The following is a 15,375-nucleotide window of genomic DNA, read 5'->3' as shown; positions in this document are numbered from 1 at the left end:
AATCTTGCATCCACTGGTTTACTCCTCAAATGGCCACAATGGCTGGGCCAGGCCAAAGGCAGGAGCCAGGAGCTTCTTCCAGGTCTCCCACATGGGGACAGGGGCCCAAGGACTTGGGTCATCTTCCATTGTTTCCCAGACTCAATAGCAGGGAGCTGGATCTATTGTGAAGCAACTGGGACTTGAACCAGCACCCTGTATTGGATGCCAGTGGGTGTCTCAGGCAGGGGCTTAAGCTGCTACACAACAACTGGGCCACATTTATTTCTAAAACATTCTTTATCAGGAGGTTCACACAGTGGTTTGATTTCCTGGAGTTGTAACTTTTATGTTTGCTTGAGAGAGAAAATTGTTTATTATTTCCACACTTAGTTTGAAGTAATCTACATATGACATAATCCAACCTACTTTTAATTTTATTTGAAAGGTGGACAGAGATTGTCCTTCTACTGGTTCACTCCCCAAATGCCTGCAACAGCCAGGGCTAGGCCAGGCTGAAGCCAGGAGTCCAGTGCTCTTAACTACATTTCTCAGGTAGATGGCTGGGACTCAAGTACTTGAGTCATCTACTGCTTCCCAGATGCACATTAGTGGGATGCTGAATCAGAAGTAGTACTAACTGGGATTTGAACCAGGCACTCTGACATGGGTTATAGGCATCACATGTGGTGACTTAAGCTGCTGTGCCAAGCACTCATTCCCCAGTCTACTTTTATTAAAGCAATTCTGAAGGTTTAGAGGTGGGCAGTAGATTTTAGGGTTAAGTGATGACATGGCATCTATGAATATAGTCTGGTGTAGAAAAAGAATTTGATTGAAGTATATAAAACTAGGAAGGCAATGACTAAAGTAAAATTGAGTTTATTTACAGAACCATAAGAATATTATGCCTTAGGGAACAGCATATCTTGAGCTTAATGGAGATAGTTTTAAAGCAAATAAAATGAAATTTTGATTATACAATAATATTTAGGCAAATTAATATGAATAAAATTAAGAAATAATAGGAATGAACAGGCATTGTAGTGCATCAAGTGAAGCTGCCACTTGGGACACCCACATCCCATATCAGTGCCAGTTTGAGTCCTGGCTGCTGTGCTTCTGAACCACCTCCCTACTAATTCCGTGTAAAGCAGTAGATGATGGCTCAAGTACCACATGGGAAATCTGGATGGAGTTCCTGGCTCCTGGCTTTGGACTGTTCCAACCCTGGCTATAATGACCATTTGGGAAGTGAACCATCATAAGGAAAATTTCGCCATGTCTTTGTTTCTCTGTCACTCTACTATTCAAATAAATATTTTTTGTTTAAAGTATACTAGATGTATTTCTGGGTATTTTTTAATTTTTTCTGCTTTTTATAGGATACATGTAGCTAGTTGCTGTAAGGACACAGAAGAAAATGCTAATTTGTTGCTTCTGAGGAGGGGCTTATTTTTCATCGATGCCATTTTGTACCATTTAAATAATTTTCTGTGTATTGCCTAAGCTCTTTTACAAATTTATAAGGGGCTGACATTGTGGCGCAGTGGGTTAAAATAGGCTGCTGCCTGTGACACTGGCATTCCATATTCGAGTGCCAGTTCAAGTCCTGGCTGCTCTGCTTCCAATCCAGCTCCCTGTTAATGCACCTGGAAAGGTAACAAAAAATGACCAAAGTGCCTGGGCCTCTGCCATCCATGTGGAAGACCTGGATGGAGTTCCTGGTTCTTGGCATTGGCTTAGCCCAGCCCCAGCCATTGGGGCCATTTGGGTAGTGAACTAGTGGATAGATCAGTCTTTCTCTCCACACACACACACACCCCACCCTGGCCTGTCTCTCTCTGTGTAACTGTTTTCAGATAAATAAATAATTATTTTTTAACAAAATATTATAAGACAGTAAGCCAATCAATGTGTGTAATTCATACCGTTGTGGAAAAATTGAAACTATAGAAGAATAAAATAAAATGGCTATCACTTTTCTCTAACTTCATCCCAATATACCATGGAAAATCACCATAATATTAACATTTTGGTATATTTACTTCTAGTAGTTTCTACTGTACATACTATATTTGTTTTAACATAACTGAGGTCAAAGTATATTTAATGTATAACTTGTCACAAGCAACAAGCAATTTCTCATATTATTAGCATGTTTTAATAGCATTAAGAAACATATCCAAACTTTTTCTACCCAGTCCCTTTTGAGAATTTAGTTGCCATGTGTTTGTTTGTTTGTTTTTTAAGATTTCTTTTTTTTTTTTTTTAATTTATTTATTTATTTTGACAGGCAGAGTGGATAGTGAGAGAGAGAGACAGAGAGAAAGGTCTTCCTTTTTGCCGTTGGTTCACCCTCCAATGGCCGCTGTGGCCGGCGCATCTTGCTGATCCGAATCCAGGAGCCAGGTGCTTCTCCTGGTCTCCCATGCGGGTGCAGGGCCCAAGGACTTGGGCCATCCTCCACTGCCTTCCCGGGCCATAGCAGAGAGCTGGCCTGGAAGAGGGGCAACCGGGATAGAATCCGGCGCCCCAACCGGGACTAGAACCTGGTGTGCCGGTGCCGCAAGGCGGAGGATTAGCCTGTTAAGCCACGGCGCCGACCCAAGATATCTTTATTTAAAAGGCAGAGTTACAGAGAGAGAACACTTTGTCTACTGGTTCACTCCCTAAGCAGCTGGGGCACTGGCCAAAGCCAGGAGCCTAGAATTCCATCTGGGTCTCCCACATGGTTGGCAGGGGCCCAAACCCTTGGGCCATCTTTTGCTGCCTTCCCAGGAGCATTAGCAGAGTACCAAGGACTCGAATCTGCACCCTGATATGGGATGTTGTCATCATAGGTGGCAGTTTAACCCACTACACCACAACACCAGTCACTAGTTTTCAATTTTTATATTATAATAGGGGCGGGTGTTTGTCACAGCCATTAAGTCAGCACTTAAGATACATGTATCTCATATTGAAGTGCCTGGGTTCGAGTCTGGGCTCTGCTTCCAATTCCAGCTTCCTGCTAATATCCCCTGGAAGGCAGAAGGTTATGGCTCAAGTATTTGGGCCCTTGCCACCCATGTGGGAGTCCTGAATTGAGTTCTTGGCCCCTAGCTTCTGCCCGGCCCATTCTCCGCTGTTGTGGGCATTTGAAGAGTAAACCAGTAGGTTTTTTGTTTTTTGTTTTTTTTGTTTTTTTTTTAAGAATTATTTTATTTATTTGACAGACAGAGTTACAGAGAGAGGTAGAGACAGAGAGAGAGGTCTTCCATTCGCTGGTTCACTCCTCAGATGGCCACAATGGCCAGAGCTGTGTTGATCCTAAGCCAGAAGCCAGGAGCCAGAGCTTCTTTCGGGTCTCCCATGTGGGTGCAGGGACCCAAGGACTTGGGCCATCTTACACCGCTTTCCCAGGCCATAACAGAGAGCTGGATTGGAAGAGGAGCAGCCGGGACTAGAACCGGAGCCCATATGGAATGCCAGCACTTCAGGCCAGGGCTTTAACCCACTGTGCCACAGCGCCAGCCCCAACCAGTAGATTTAAAGTCTTGCTCTCTCTCTCTCTTTCTCTTTGTCTTTCAAATAAATAAAAAAAAGGTTAAAAATTATTTTGAACAAAAAGTATTTTAGTAACACTACCTTGAGTGTCTTTGGTAGTGCATAAATTTTTGTATTATGATTTATTTTCTTAGTATAGCTTTTTATATATGGAGTTATTTTTTCAAGGAGATTTTCATATTTAATGTTAGATTGCTTATAAAAAAATGATAGTAACAATTTATTTCTCATCAGTGAGTGCCCATCACCCTTTATCTTACCCAGTGTTGAGTACAGTCTTGTACCTCATAATGTTGTTTTGGTCTACAACAGACTGCATATCCAACAATATTTAAGGAGTCTTTTAAAAGGTCACAGAAAAATGTGTATTATGAAAAAACTGCATGGGTTTCAAAATTTTTTGCATAGAACAAACTTGTTTTAATTTCATTTTTCCATGAAACTTTGTATATCATAGATCGTAGGTGTGTAGTAGGCAATACTAAGTAAGTTTGTGTAAGTACATCTGATGTTCACATGTCAGAATTTCCTGATAACACATTTCTCACAAAGTATTCCCGTAGTTAAAGAATACATGATTGCATCTTTTTAAAACATTGTTATCTGGATAGATGAAGTGTATGATACTATTCTGGATTGCATTCCTTGTATTTACTTCTTTTTTTTTTTTTTTTTAATAACATACTCAGAGTGTCTGATTCGGTGGTCCCAGGAATCATCCATTGGTTTGTTTTATTTATTTATTTATTTATTTTTGACAGGCAGAGTGGATAGTGAGAGAGAGAGAGAGAAAGGTCTTCCTTTTTGCCGTTGGTTCACCCTCCAATGGCCGCTGCGGCCGGTGCATCTCGCTGATCCAAAGCCAGGAGCCAGGCGCTTCTCCTGGTCTCCTGTGCGGGTGTAGGGCCCAAGCACTTGGGCCATCCTCCACTGCCTTCCCGGGCCATAGCAGAGAGCTGGCCTGGAAGAGGGGCAACCGGGATAGAATCCGGCGCCCCAACCGGGTCTAGAACCTGGTGTGCCGGCGCCGCAAGGCGGAGGATTAGCCTGTTAAGCCACGGTGCCGGCCCTTGTATTTACTTCTGAGGTTTTTTGCTGTGTTTCTCAGTTTTACTTACTTTCTCATTTCTGAGATGTCCTTTATCTGCTTATCTTCTATAGTTTTATTTTTTTAAAGACTCTTCTGCAGTTTTAAGCCAATTTTTTCTTATTCATTTGTGTAAGGTCTTAGGTTAAACCCTATAAAATATTCCTTTAATGCATTGTTTATTACTTTTATTGGGGTCATGGACCTCTCTGAACATTTTAAGGAAAGAAAAAGTGTTTAAAATTTTGCATACTATTTCAGAAAGTTCAAAGATTCCTTGTAACCTACCTCATAGATTTAGAATTCCTACCATTTTGCTACTAATAGAATTTTATTTTTTTAAGCCTATTTTATTTTATTTATTTGAAAGAGAGACAGATCTCCTATCCACTAGTTCATTCCCCAAATGCCTGCCACAACTGGGGCTGTGCCAGGTCAAAGCCAACAGCTGGGAATTCAGTCTAGGTTTTGCATGTGGGTGGCAGGGACCCAGCTACTTCAGCCATCACTTGCTGCCACCCAAGGTGCACCTTAAAGGAAAACTAGAATCAGGAGCAGAGCTGGGACTCAAATCTAGGCATTCCAATATCCAGTGTGGCCATCCCAAGTGATGTCTTAACTACTACCCCAAATGTCTGCTAGTAGGAAGAATTTTAGACTGGATAGATCATTATATCACCAGGTCTAATTTTTATTATGTCACAGTATTTGCCTCTGTCATGTACTCTGCCAAAAGTAGAAAGGGTGTGGATTTTAAGTCACAACTATTCTCTTAACATACTTCTCTTTATCTGCATGATGAATTAGATGATTCATCTTTTAATTCTTAAATACTATGAATTTTAGTAATAATTTATACCAAATAAACTGGGTGACCCCTGGCATATTATGTGAGTCCTATTAACTAAAATAAGACTTAACAGAAGTAAACAATAGGTAACAAATTGGCATGGTTGTTTTACAAATAGAACTTTATTTACAACAGGCAGCAGACTGGATTTGTCCCAAGGTCCATAATTCACTGATTGACTTAGCTCATGAAAGTCTAGTAATACATCCAGATCATGACAATTGTTCCCTCAATACGTAAGTAGTCCAAAGAGCACTGGATTAAGAGTCAGAAGGTTAATTAAGATGGCTTCTGGTAGTTATTATTAAAGAAGGCAAATTTTTCAATGAATCTTAGTTTTACTTTCTTCATCTATAATATAAAGACAGCCTTGGGGTCAACTCCAAAATTATATTCAAATTTGAGGCAGTGTGATTTCAGCATCCTTTGTTTCTTGTTTTTAATTTTTTTCCCATATTACACAGGTGCCTTTTACCTTGTATTTGAGTACATGGACCATGACTTAATGGGACTGCTAGAATCTGGTTTGGTGCACTTTTCTGAGGACCATATCAAGTCATTCATGAAACAGCTGATGGAAGGATTGGATTACTGTCACAAAAAGAATTTCCTGCATCGGGATATTAAGTGTTCTAACATTTTGCTGAATAACAGGTAACATAGTAATGAAATTAGTTAACCACTTTCTCTTCTGAGTTAGAGCTAGTTTGGATTATAGGTAGGCCCAGTAGTATATTTTTTGCATTTATATACATCTGATGTTTGTACCATAGGAACATCTTAGATAGAGGTACTCTAATCAGCAGAGCCTCCTGACTCAATGTTGGTAAGGATTAACAAAGGTAGAGACTCACTCAAGTCCCATATGAATGAAAGCTTTTTGCTAGTCACTAAATAGTACTGTGGCCCTAAGCAAATTAAAACACATCTTGAGTTCTTACTGATAGTCCTGTTGTTTAGTGAGGAGAAATACTTTTGTTCCTATAGCTACCTTTGAGTCTTTCTTAGTTATTGCCATGCAGACACACATAGAGTTGGTGATTGGCCTTTCTATCCCAGGTTTTACTAGTATAAACAGTCAGGAATCTGATAATTAATAGGTGTTAATTCTTCAGAAGATTTTATCATCTGCTTTCTATTTGCCCACACTGCATTGATCAAATTAATTGTATTATGTCCACCAGTCTTTGGTTATAGCCCTCCCTGTTGGGATAAAGAACAAGTCTAGTACCACTAAAGTCAAGGTAGTGTTTGGTTTTTTAAGGTAATTTGGTTTTTATATCCATAGTCTTTGTCTGATTCGCTCATTGTTTTAAACATTTCTGTTAAACTAACAAGCATTAACTAGATAGTAATATGAAATGATTATGACACATTTCCTGCTTTCTGGAATAGAATAACCATCAATGGAGGGTTGTCTAGGGTTGTCATGGTTTTAGCCCTAAAAGCCTCATATGATTGGTCACTGTGATGTTCAGAGTTCTGTAGGGTTGCTAAACAAATTGTTCATTCAGTAAACATTTATTAAGCCCATTTTCTTCCTTGAATTTGGGAGCATTTGGGAAGATGCAGCCTTGATGAGGAATGAATAAGAATTTACCAGAAAGACTGACAATGGGAGATCAGATTTTTAAGCAAAAGAAGCTGCATGCACAGAAAAGCACATAAACATGATAAACATGACATGTCCGGAAAACTGTAAGGAAGTCGGTATCGCAAGAGCAAGAATAAAACACATAGTGGCGAGAGATGAAGCCAAATGGTTACAAGGCAGCAATTTAGAGATCTGGTACAGTCTACTAAGGAGCTTCAACTTTGTAGTTGATGGGGTTCTGGTTTTTTTTGTTTTTAATTATACAAGTAATGCATTATTCTAAATTGTACTTAAATCCTTATTATGAAACAAACATAGTGTAAAAATATTATTTCCTGTTGCTATCTTTGTGACTCACAATTTCATTAAAGTTGGAGTTTGGTAACTCCATATTAAATAATTCATAAATAACTTAATGGTAAGGGGAGCATTTGCCTGGCAGTTAAGAAGTCCCATGTCCCACATGGGAGTACCATAGATTCAGTACCCAGTTGGGACTTGTGACTCCAGTCTTCTGCTAATGCAGACCATGGAGGGCAGCAGTAATGGCTCAAGAATTAGGTCCTGACCGCCCATAGGGGAGATCTTGATTGTGTTCCCAGCTCCTGGCTTTACTCTGGCCTTGCCCTAGCTGAGGATTTGGATAGTGAACCAGTTGATGGAAGTGTGTTCTCTCTCTCTCTCTCTCTCTCTCTCTCTCTCTCTCTCTCTCTCAAAAAAAAAAAAAAAAAAAAAAAAAGGTACAGGTTATGGCGCAGTGAGTTAAGCTGTCATTTGGGATGCCCACCTGCCTTATGGGAGCACCAGTTCAAGTCCTGGCTCATCTGCTTCCAATCCACCTTTCTGCCAAGGCACCTGGGAAGGTAGTGGATGCTGTTTGGGTCCTTCCACCTATGTGGGAGACCCAAACAAAGTTCCTGGCTCTTGGCTTCAGCCTGGCTCACTCACCAGCTATTGGGGATATTTAGGGAGTGAACTCAAAGATGGAAGATATTTTTTTCTTTCTCTTTCTGTCTGTGGTTATGCCATCTTTAAGATAAATAAAATTTTTAAAAAGAACATTTGATGACTATCAGCTTTCAGCTTTCTGGCCTGAAGTATTGGTATACGTTCTTCAGTTTCCTTTCCTCATGGGGAGATTTCTCAGGGCAAGAAGTAATTGGTAACCAATTGCTTGGTATCTTTTCTGATAGTTCAGGCTCCTTTGATTCCCTGACTTCCCATGGTCAGGCAGTTGATGAGGTCCAGTTCTAAATTGAACTCCCTCCCCAGGTTACTAAGCAAGATGCAGAGATTCCATGTTCTAATCTGATCCATCAGGCCTCTGGCCCTACTCACTTGCTCTGTCTACCAAGAGGCCTCTGAGTGAGATGGCCTGGAAAACATGGTGAGGAGTCATCAGTGGGACAAGGAAGAGAGCAGTTAACCACAAAGGGAGAAGAGCAGAGCAGGACTCCATGATGTTCATTGTGTTTTAATTCTATAAATCTAGATGAGACCAAATTTTAGATAGAGGAGAGACACAAATCTTCTGTATTAGAAAGATCACTAATGATTCCTATATAGTGATAGACTGGAGGAAGGGAGACCTTCTTGAACTAGTCAGGCATTGCTAATAGGGGTACACAGTGTAGGCTTGGTAGATCAGTAGGCTTTGGTGAGTTCATGAATAGTTGGAATAAATAAGAGAAAGTAAGATAAGTTGCAGATTTCTGACTTGTAAGACAAACTATATTGGTGGGCCTACCTACCAATCAGTATAAAGAATATAGAAGAAAGAGTATGGGTAGGTTGAGAAGTTAGTCTCTCTTCAATATATGTGTTGTGTATACAGAATGTTGATATTTAATAGGCATATGGTTATATGGGAGCTCCAAACTGTCAGTATAGATTTGGGAGTTACTAAACATGGAAAAGAACATCAGAAGTGGGACTAAGAGAAATAATCAAAGAGATAGGAAGAGAATAAGAAAAATATCATGAATTCAAGATAGGCAAATGTAAAAAGAAAGCAGTCATAGCAACAGATGATGGAGACAAATTACAAGTACGAAGAAAAGAATCTGAAAAGTAAAAGGTCAATGGTGATGGCAGTTGAAGCAAAGGGTATGGAGCAGGAGAATGAGGGAGTGAGTAGCACAGTTAATGGGAAGGAAGTGATAGTAGTCACATCTTTAATTTTTAGTTTATTTTAAGGATTGCAGAGATTTGAACATATTTAAATGCTAAAAGAAAAGAATATCGGGGCTAGCTCTGTGGCAGAGTGAGTAAAGCCGCCACCTGCAATGCCGGCATCCGATATGGGTGTTGGTTGGAGACTCGGCTGCTTCACTTCTGATCCAGCTTTCTGCTATGGCCTGGGAAAGCAGTACAAGATGGCCCAAGTCCTTGGGCCCATGCACCCAGATGGAAGACCCGGAAGAAGCTCCTGGCTCCTGGCTTCGGATTGGTGCAGCTCTGGCCGTTGCAGCCATCTGGGGAGTGAACCAGCGGATGGAAGACCTCTCTTTCTCTCACTGCCTCTCCTTCTCTCTCTGTATAACTCTGACTTTCAAGTAAATAAATAAATCTAAAAAAAAAAAAAAAAAAAGAAAATCATTGGAAAGGGAGAAGTTGAAGATTCAGGAAAGAACCAAAATAATACAAAGGAACATTAGAGGAAATGAGATCAAGGCCATAGATTAGAAGGATTGACCATCCTTGGACCAAAAAATTGAGGACATACGACATACTTTTCCTATAATTGAAGGTAAAGAGGAAAGTGAGTGAGTTCATAGGAATGGTAGGATATTAATCTCATTTGAGGATTTTTCTTTTTTCATTGAAGAAGGTCGTTTACTGAGAGAGGATAAGGGGTAGATTAGGGCATTAAGGAGAATGCTAAAGGTTTATAGTGACAGATAAGCAGAATAGAAGATGTTTCTCTCTGAAGACAAGTTTAAGGACTAACCAACAACATTCAGTACGTAAGTGAGAAGAGGAAACTATACATTTTGCATTCCCACCAAGTGATATGATTGTATGATTTTTGTCCTGTAACTTATGTTTAACTTTCTAGGTAAATCAGTAAAAGCAAAATTTTCTATTGATCCAGAATTAGGAATTTATGGGTTAAATATATCAAAAAATCACAAGTAATGGTTATTACAAGGACAATAGTTTAGAAAATTGACCAAGGATCCAGGCTGCTTAGCAAAAAGAGTAAAATGTGAGGGACACTTGACCTGTGAGGAGGAAATTTGAGGGAGGAAATAGAAGCATCACATACTTGAAAGTCTTGTCAAAAGGCAGTTAAGGGCTGGCGCCGCAGCTCAGTAGGCTAATCCTCCACCTGCAGCGCCAGCACCCTGGGTTCTAATCCCGGTTGGGGCGCCGGATTCGGTCCCGGTTGCCCCTCTTCCAGTCCAGCTCTCTGCTGTGGCCCGGGAGTGCAGTGGAGGATGGCCCAAGTCCTTGGGCCCTGCACCCACATGGGAGACAAGGAGAAACACCTGGCTCCTGGCTTCGGATCAGCGAGATGCGCTGGCTGCAGCGGCCATTGGAGGGTGAACCAACGGTAAAAGGAAGACCTTTCTCTCTGTCTCTCTCTCTCTCACTGTCCACTCTGCCTGTCAAAAAAAAAAAAAAAAAAAAAAAAGGCAGTTAAACCCAATCAGAAAGGATTCCCTGCATTTCCTTATATTTGTCTTAATCCTGTAAAACAGGATATTAACAATTTGATGACGTTTCTATTTTAATATTTGGTAATGTGTACTTTTTTAAAAAAGATTTATTTTATTTATTTGAAAGAGTTATAGAGAGAGGTAGAGACAGAAAGAGAGGTCTTCCATTTGCTGGTTCACTCCCTAGATGGCCCCAACAGCTGGAGCTGTACCAATCCAGAGCTTCTTCTGAGTCTCCCATGTGGGTGCAGGAGCCCAAAGACTTGGACCATCTTCTACTGCTATCCCAGGCCATAGCAGAGAGCGGGATCGGAAGAGGAGCAACCGGGACTAGAACCGGCGTCCATATGGGATGCCGACGCTTCATGCTAGGGCTTTAACCCACTGCGCCACAGTGCTGGCCCCGATGTTTCTATTCTTTTATATAACCCAAGGTTTCCAGTACTTCCACACTTCATATATCATCTTAATGAGATCATTGAGAGGAAAAGCAGTTGTCAGTGTAAGTGGTCTCAGATGTGTATAGCAGATTAATTTTATCTAAGAAACATTTATTTATTACTTTAGTATGAGCCAGTTAGGAAATATGCTGGGTGCTGGTGATATTTAAGTGTAGCCTAATTTCCATAACTATGTATCTTTCATGTTTAATCCTACTATGTGCCTTAAGTCTTAGGTCACCTCAGACTCTCAGTAAAGATGCCAAGAAATTTAAGGAGTACTTTGTCTCACTATAAATTAACTATTTACTTTTTTACAAAAATGTTTTATTTATTTTCATCTACTTGAAAGAGCAACAGAGAGAAAGTGAGTTCTTCTGTCCACTTATTTACTTCCCAAATGCCTGCAACGCCCAGGGCTGGGCCAGTCTGAAGCAGGAACCAGGAACTCCATCCATGTGTCCCGAGTGGGTGGCAGGAGCCCAAGCAATTGAACCATTCCTTGTTGCCTCCCAGGACGCAATATGAGGAAGCTGGATCAGAAGCAGAGTAGCTGGAAGTCAATTCTAGGTACTCTGATAGGAGATGCTGGCATCCCAGCAGCATCTTAGCTTGCTGTGCCACAGTGTGTTCCTCTATTTCTTACTTTTTGCTTTTCTTAGAATTTGCTTGTAAGTTAATATAATTAATGTTAAGGGCAGGTGGGTAAGGTGTCTTTTCTAGGAATGACAAAGGTTGATTGAATGTAGAATTTTATTGCCAGTAATTACCTTCTTTTAATATTTCATCCCATTGTTCATACTTTGAGGAATATTTCCTAGCAGTCTCTTAGCCATCTCTTCCTGATGTGAGCAATCAGGCACTTACAAAAGAGTGAGCTGGCTTTTCATTTCCCAAGAGGTAACAAGGCTACAAAGATGATTAAATAAGCTATACATATTTAGATGACTGATTAATCAAAATAATTACTAAATGGTTTCTAGTTTCCTAACATTTTGTGTTATAAATAAATATTCCTTGACATCATAGCAAAGATAGAATAGTAAGCACAGCAAAATGTGATTGTGATCCCTTTAAGAAGTGATTCTCAAAGGATATTTCTCAGAGAAGCTGTGTTGGTCTCACATGTGGACTTGTTAGAAATGTAGATTCATGAGCCCTTTACCAAATCAGCATCTCTGAGAATGGGAACCAGGAATCTGTCTTATTTTATTTAAGATATATTTATTTATTTGAAAGAGAGAAGGAAAGACAGAGGGAAAGAGACCTCCCATCACCGGTTCACTCCCCACATGGCCTCAACAGCTTGGGCTGGGCCAGGCCGAAGCCAAGAGCCAGGGCCAAGCCAAAGCCAGGAGCCAGGAACTTCTTTGGAGTTTCCCATGTGGGCAGTAGGGGCCCAACACAGGGGCCATCTTCCACTGCTTTTCCCAGGACATTAGCAAGGAGCTGGATCAGAAATGGAGCAGCTGGTATTCAAGCCAGCACCCATATGGGATGTTGGTGTCACAGGTGTACCCAGTATGACACAATGCCAGCCCCCGCAGTCTGTTTAACGAGCTCACCAGGTGAAAGTGAAAACCCATCTAAGTTGATAATTGAATTTTTGTGGCATAGGAGATAAAGGCAGTGTGTTAGTAGAAAGGGCTTCATTCATCATAAAAATTGTTTGCTCAGCTCACAGCTCTAATCCTAATAAATCACTAAAAAAAGAGTTTTTGAAAAAACTTATAACTGCCAAGTTGTTGTCATTTATTTTTTTATTATGAAAAATGTCAAAATTATAAGAAAATTGAGACTCTACAGTGGTTAACATATACAATTAATTTTACCTTATTTGCTTCTTATTTTTCTGCCTGAGTTAAATTAGATATTACATTTGTTCCTAAATACTCCAACAAAATTAAATATTCTCTAGCATATTCTGAGACCCTGTCTATATTTTATATTTTTTAATTACCTCAAAAAATGTCTTTACAGCTAGTTTCTTCAAACCAGAACTAATCAAGGGTTATGGACTGATTTTACTAGGCCTCTTAAATTTATTTTAACCTAGAACAACCTGTTCCTTTTACCCTCCAACAATAAATATTTAATCCAGCAGGTTCTAGGCACTGTTGTTTTCCAAGAAATAAAAGAAATGTTTGGTTCAATCCAAAACTGCAGTAGCTGTTCAACAAAAAGCCTAAGGCATTGTAAACTGAAGAAGTCAAAAGAAACTGCATGGATAGAGAGACCAGTAAGAGTAGAAACAATAGAGCAAAGGGTAAAATTAGTTTTTATAATTCCTTTAATTTTTAAATTGGTGCTTGACTTTCAGGTTTAGTTTGGAGGCTGCTGCTGTTACTTACAAAAATAATTGTTTTTTATCTTACAGTGGGCAAATCAAACTAGCAGATTTTGGACTTGCTCGGCTCTATAACTCTGAAGAGAGGTGAGGTATTCATCAAAATTACATGTGGGGAATAGAAAGAATCCCTTTGGTCTTGTATATTCTAGTATTATTCAAGTTGCAGTAACTCTCAGAGTTTCCTAATTATCTAAATACTTAATACCTAGATTTTTAGTAAATCCTGTCTAAATTCTTGAGTCAGCTTTGGGCTAAATAAATTACTCTAGATTGGAATGAAAGTTATTTTGCAAAGAAAGTTATTTCTTCACAGTTTAGTTTCAGTCCCTTACGTTGCTATAGAGCTCTTTTAATCTCATCTTTAATTGACAGCTATTTCTATTTCATTTAATTATATGTGAGTATTGTTCATCAGAAGTTATGGTAAATTTATGTCATGGTAATTTTTTACATTTCAGTCGCCCTTATACAAACAAAGTTATTACTCTATGGTACCGACCTCCAGAACTACTACTGGGAGAAGAGCGGTATACACCAGCCATTGATGTTTGGAGTTGTGGGTAAGGCTCTCTTAAGTTTTTGTTTTTTAAGGTTGATTTATTTATTTGAAACACAAAGTTAAAGAGAGAGTATGAGAGACATCTGCTGGTTCATTCTACAAATGGCTGCAACAGCCAGAGCTGTACTGATCCAAAGCCAGGAGCCAGGAGCTCCATCTGGGTCGCCAATAGGGTGGGGGCCCAAGCACTTGGGAAATTCTCCGCAGCTTTTCCAGACCCATTAGCAGGTAGCTGGATCAGAAGTGGAGCAGCCAGGACTCAGACTGGTGCCAGTAGGGGATGCTGGCACCGCAGGCAGCAGCTTGACCCATTAAACCACAATGCCAGCCCCAGCTTTTCCTTTTGTTGACTTGTACTCTGTTTTTGTGCTGCATTGGCCTTTTGTGGTTCTTCTTAAGTTCAAAAGAAAGGAAATCAACATTTGGTCAGATGTCAGAGAAATCAGTTGACTATCTCTAAATAACATACTTTATTTTCTTTAACATTTCCTCAATTTTTTAAAAATTCAAATTGGGAACCAAGTAAGAAATTCAGATAAGATCCACAGATTTAGTTATACATCTCCCTTTCACCTCTCTTGGTTTTGTTTTCTTACAGTTTCCTTACAAGAAACTAGGTCATTTGTCCTACAGTTTTCTCACATTTACTGCCCGTGGTTTTTTTTGTTTGTTTGTTTTTTTGTTTTTTTTTTAAAGCATGATTCTTTATCTCTTTCATTTTCTGTAAATATTATGCAGATTCAGTGTTAATTCCCAACCAACCCTGAAACTACTTTACAGATGGTTTTGAGTACTTCTAAAAGAGGTTATATAATCAGTGATACATAAAAGTTTGGAATAGGGAGCAGTGGGTGCCTGATGCCCATAGTACAGGCAATAAATGAGTGCATTGTCTGTGAAGAATTTAAGAAAATAAAAGAATTCAGTACAGATTAGTTAGTTTTTTTTTTATTATGATTGTACTGGGGCAGTTCTAAATAATGTCTGAAAAAATATTCATTCCTATCAACAGATTTACACACATCATTTTTGAGCTGTTATTAGTTGTTGATGATTATTGCCCACACTTGTTAATTCATTTGTGGTTGTTTCATGATGTTCACATTCTAGTCATGTCATTCCTTACTGAAGTATTTATATAATGATAAGTTACCTATTTAGCTAACTGTAGTTATAAATCATATAGAAAAGGTACAATAAATATTTTTTCATTCTATTTACCAGTTTTCAAAATAATGAATTGTTTTCCTAGAGAAATAACCAATGAAAAGGGTTTTTTTTTGTTTCCTTTTTAGTTTCATTGTG

At 39.4% G+C, this 15,375-nt stretch overlaps 1 protein-coding gene across 21 annotated transcripts in view; it reads left to right on the top strand.

Annotated features, from left to right (window-relative positions):
- CDK12 (cyclin dependent kinase 12) overlaps positions 1-15,375 on the top strand; it is an 80,088-nt gene that overhangs the window by 29,436 nt on the left and 35,277 nt on the right. For all 21 annotated transcript variants that reach the window (XR_009868497.1, XR_009868496.1, XR_009868495.1 and 18 more), the window contains exons 6-8: positions 5,930-6,119; positions 13,539-13,595; positions 13,970-14,071. Coding sequence is in view for 12 of the 21 variants with exons in the window: in XM_062216590.1 (XP_062072574.1) it covers positions 5,930-6,119; positions 13,539-13,595; positions 13,970-14,071 (349 nt within the window). In the remaining 9 variants the exon portion in view is untranslated. The remainder of the gene's footprint in view (positions 1-5,929; positions 6,120-13,538; positions 13,596-13,969; positions 14,072-15,375) is intronic.

This window comes from Lepus europaeus, chromosome 18, assembly GCF_033115175.1.
Source record: "Lepus europaeus isolate LE1 chromosome 18, mLepTim1.pri, whole genome shotgun sequence".
NCBI classification, from domain to species: Eukaryota; Metazoa; Chordata; class Mammalia; order Lagomorpha; family Leporidae; genus Lepus; species Lepus europaeus.
The sequence above is the reverse complement of the archived record's forward strand: the minus strand, read 5'-3'. Positions and strand labels throughout refer to the sequence as shown.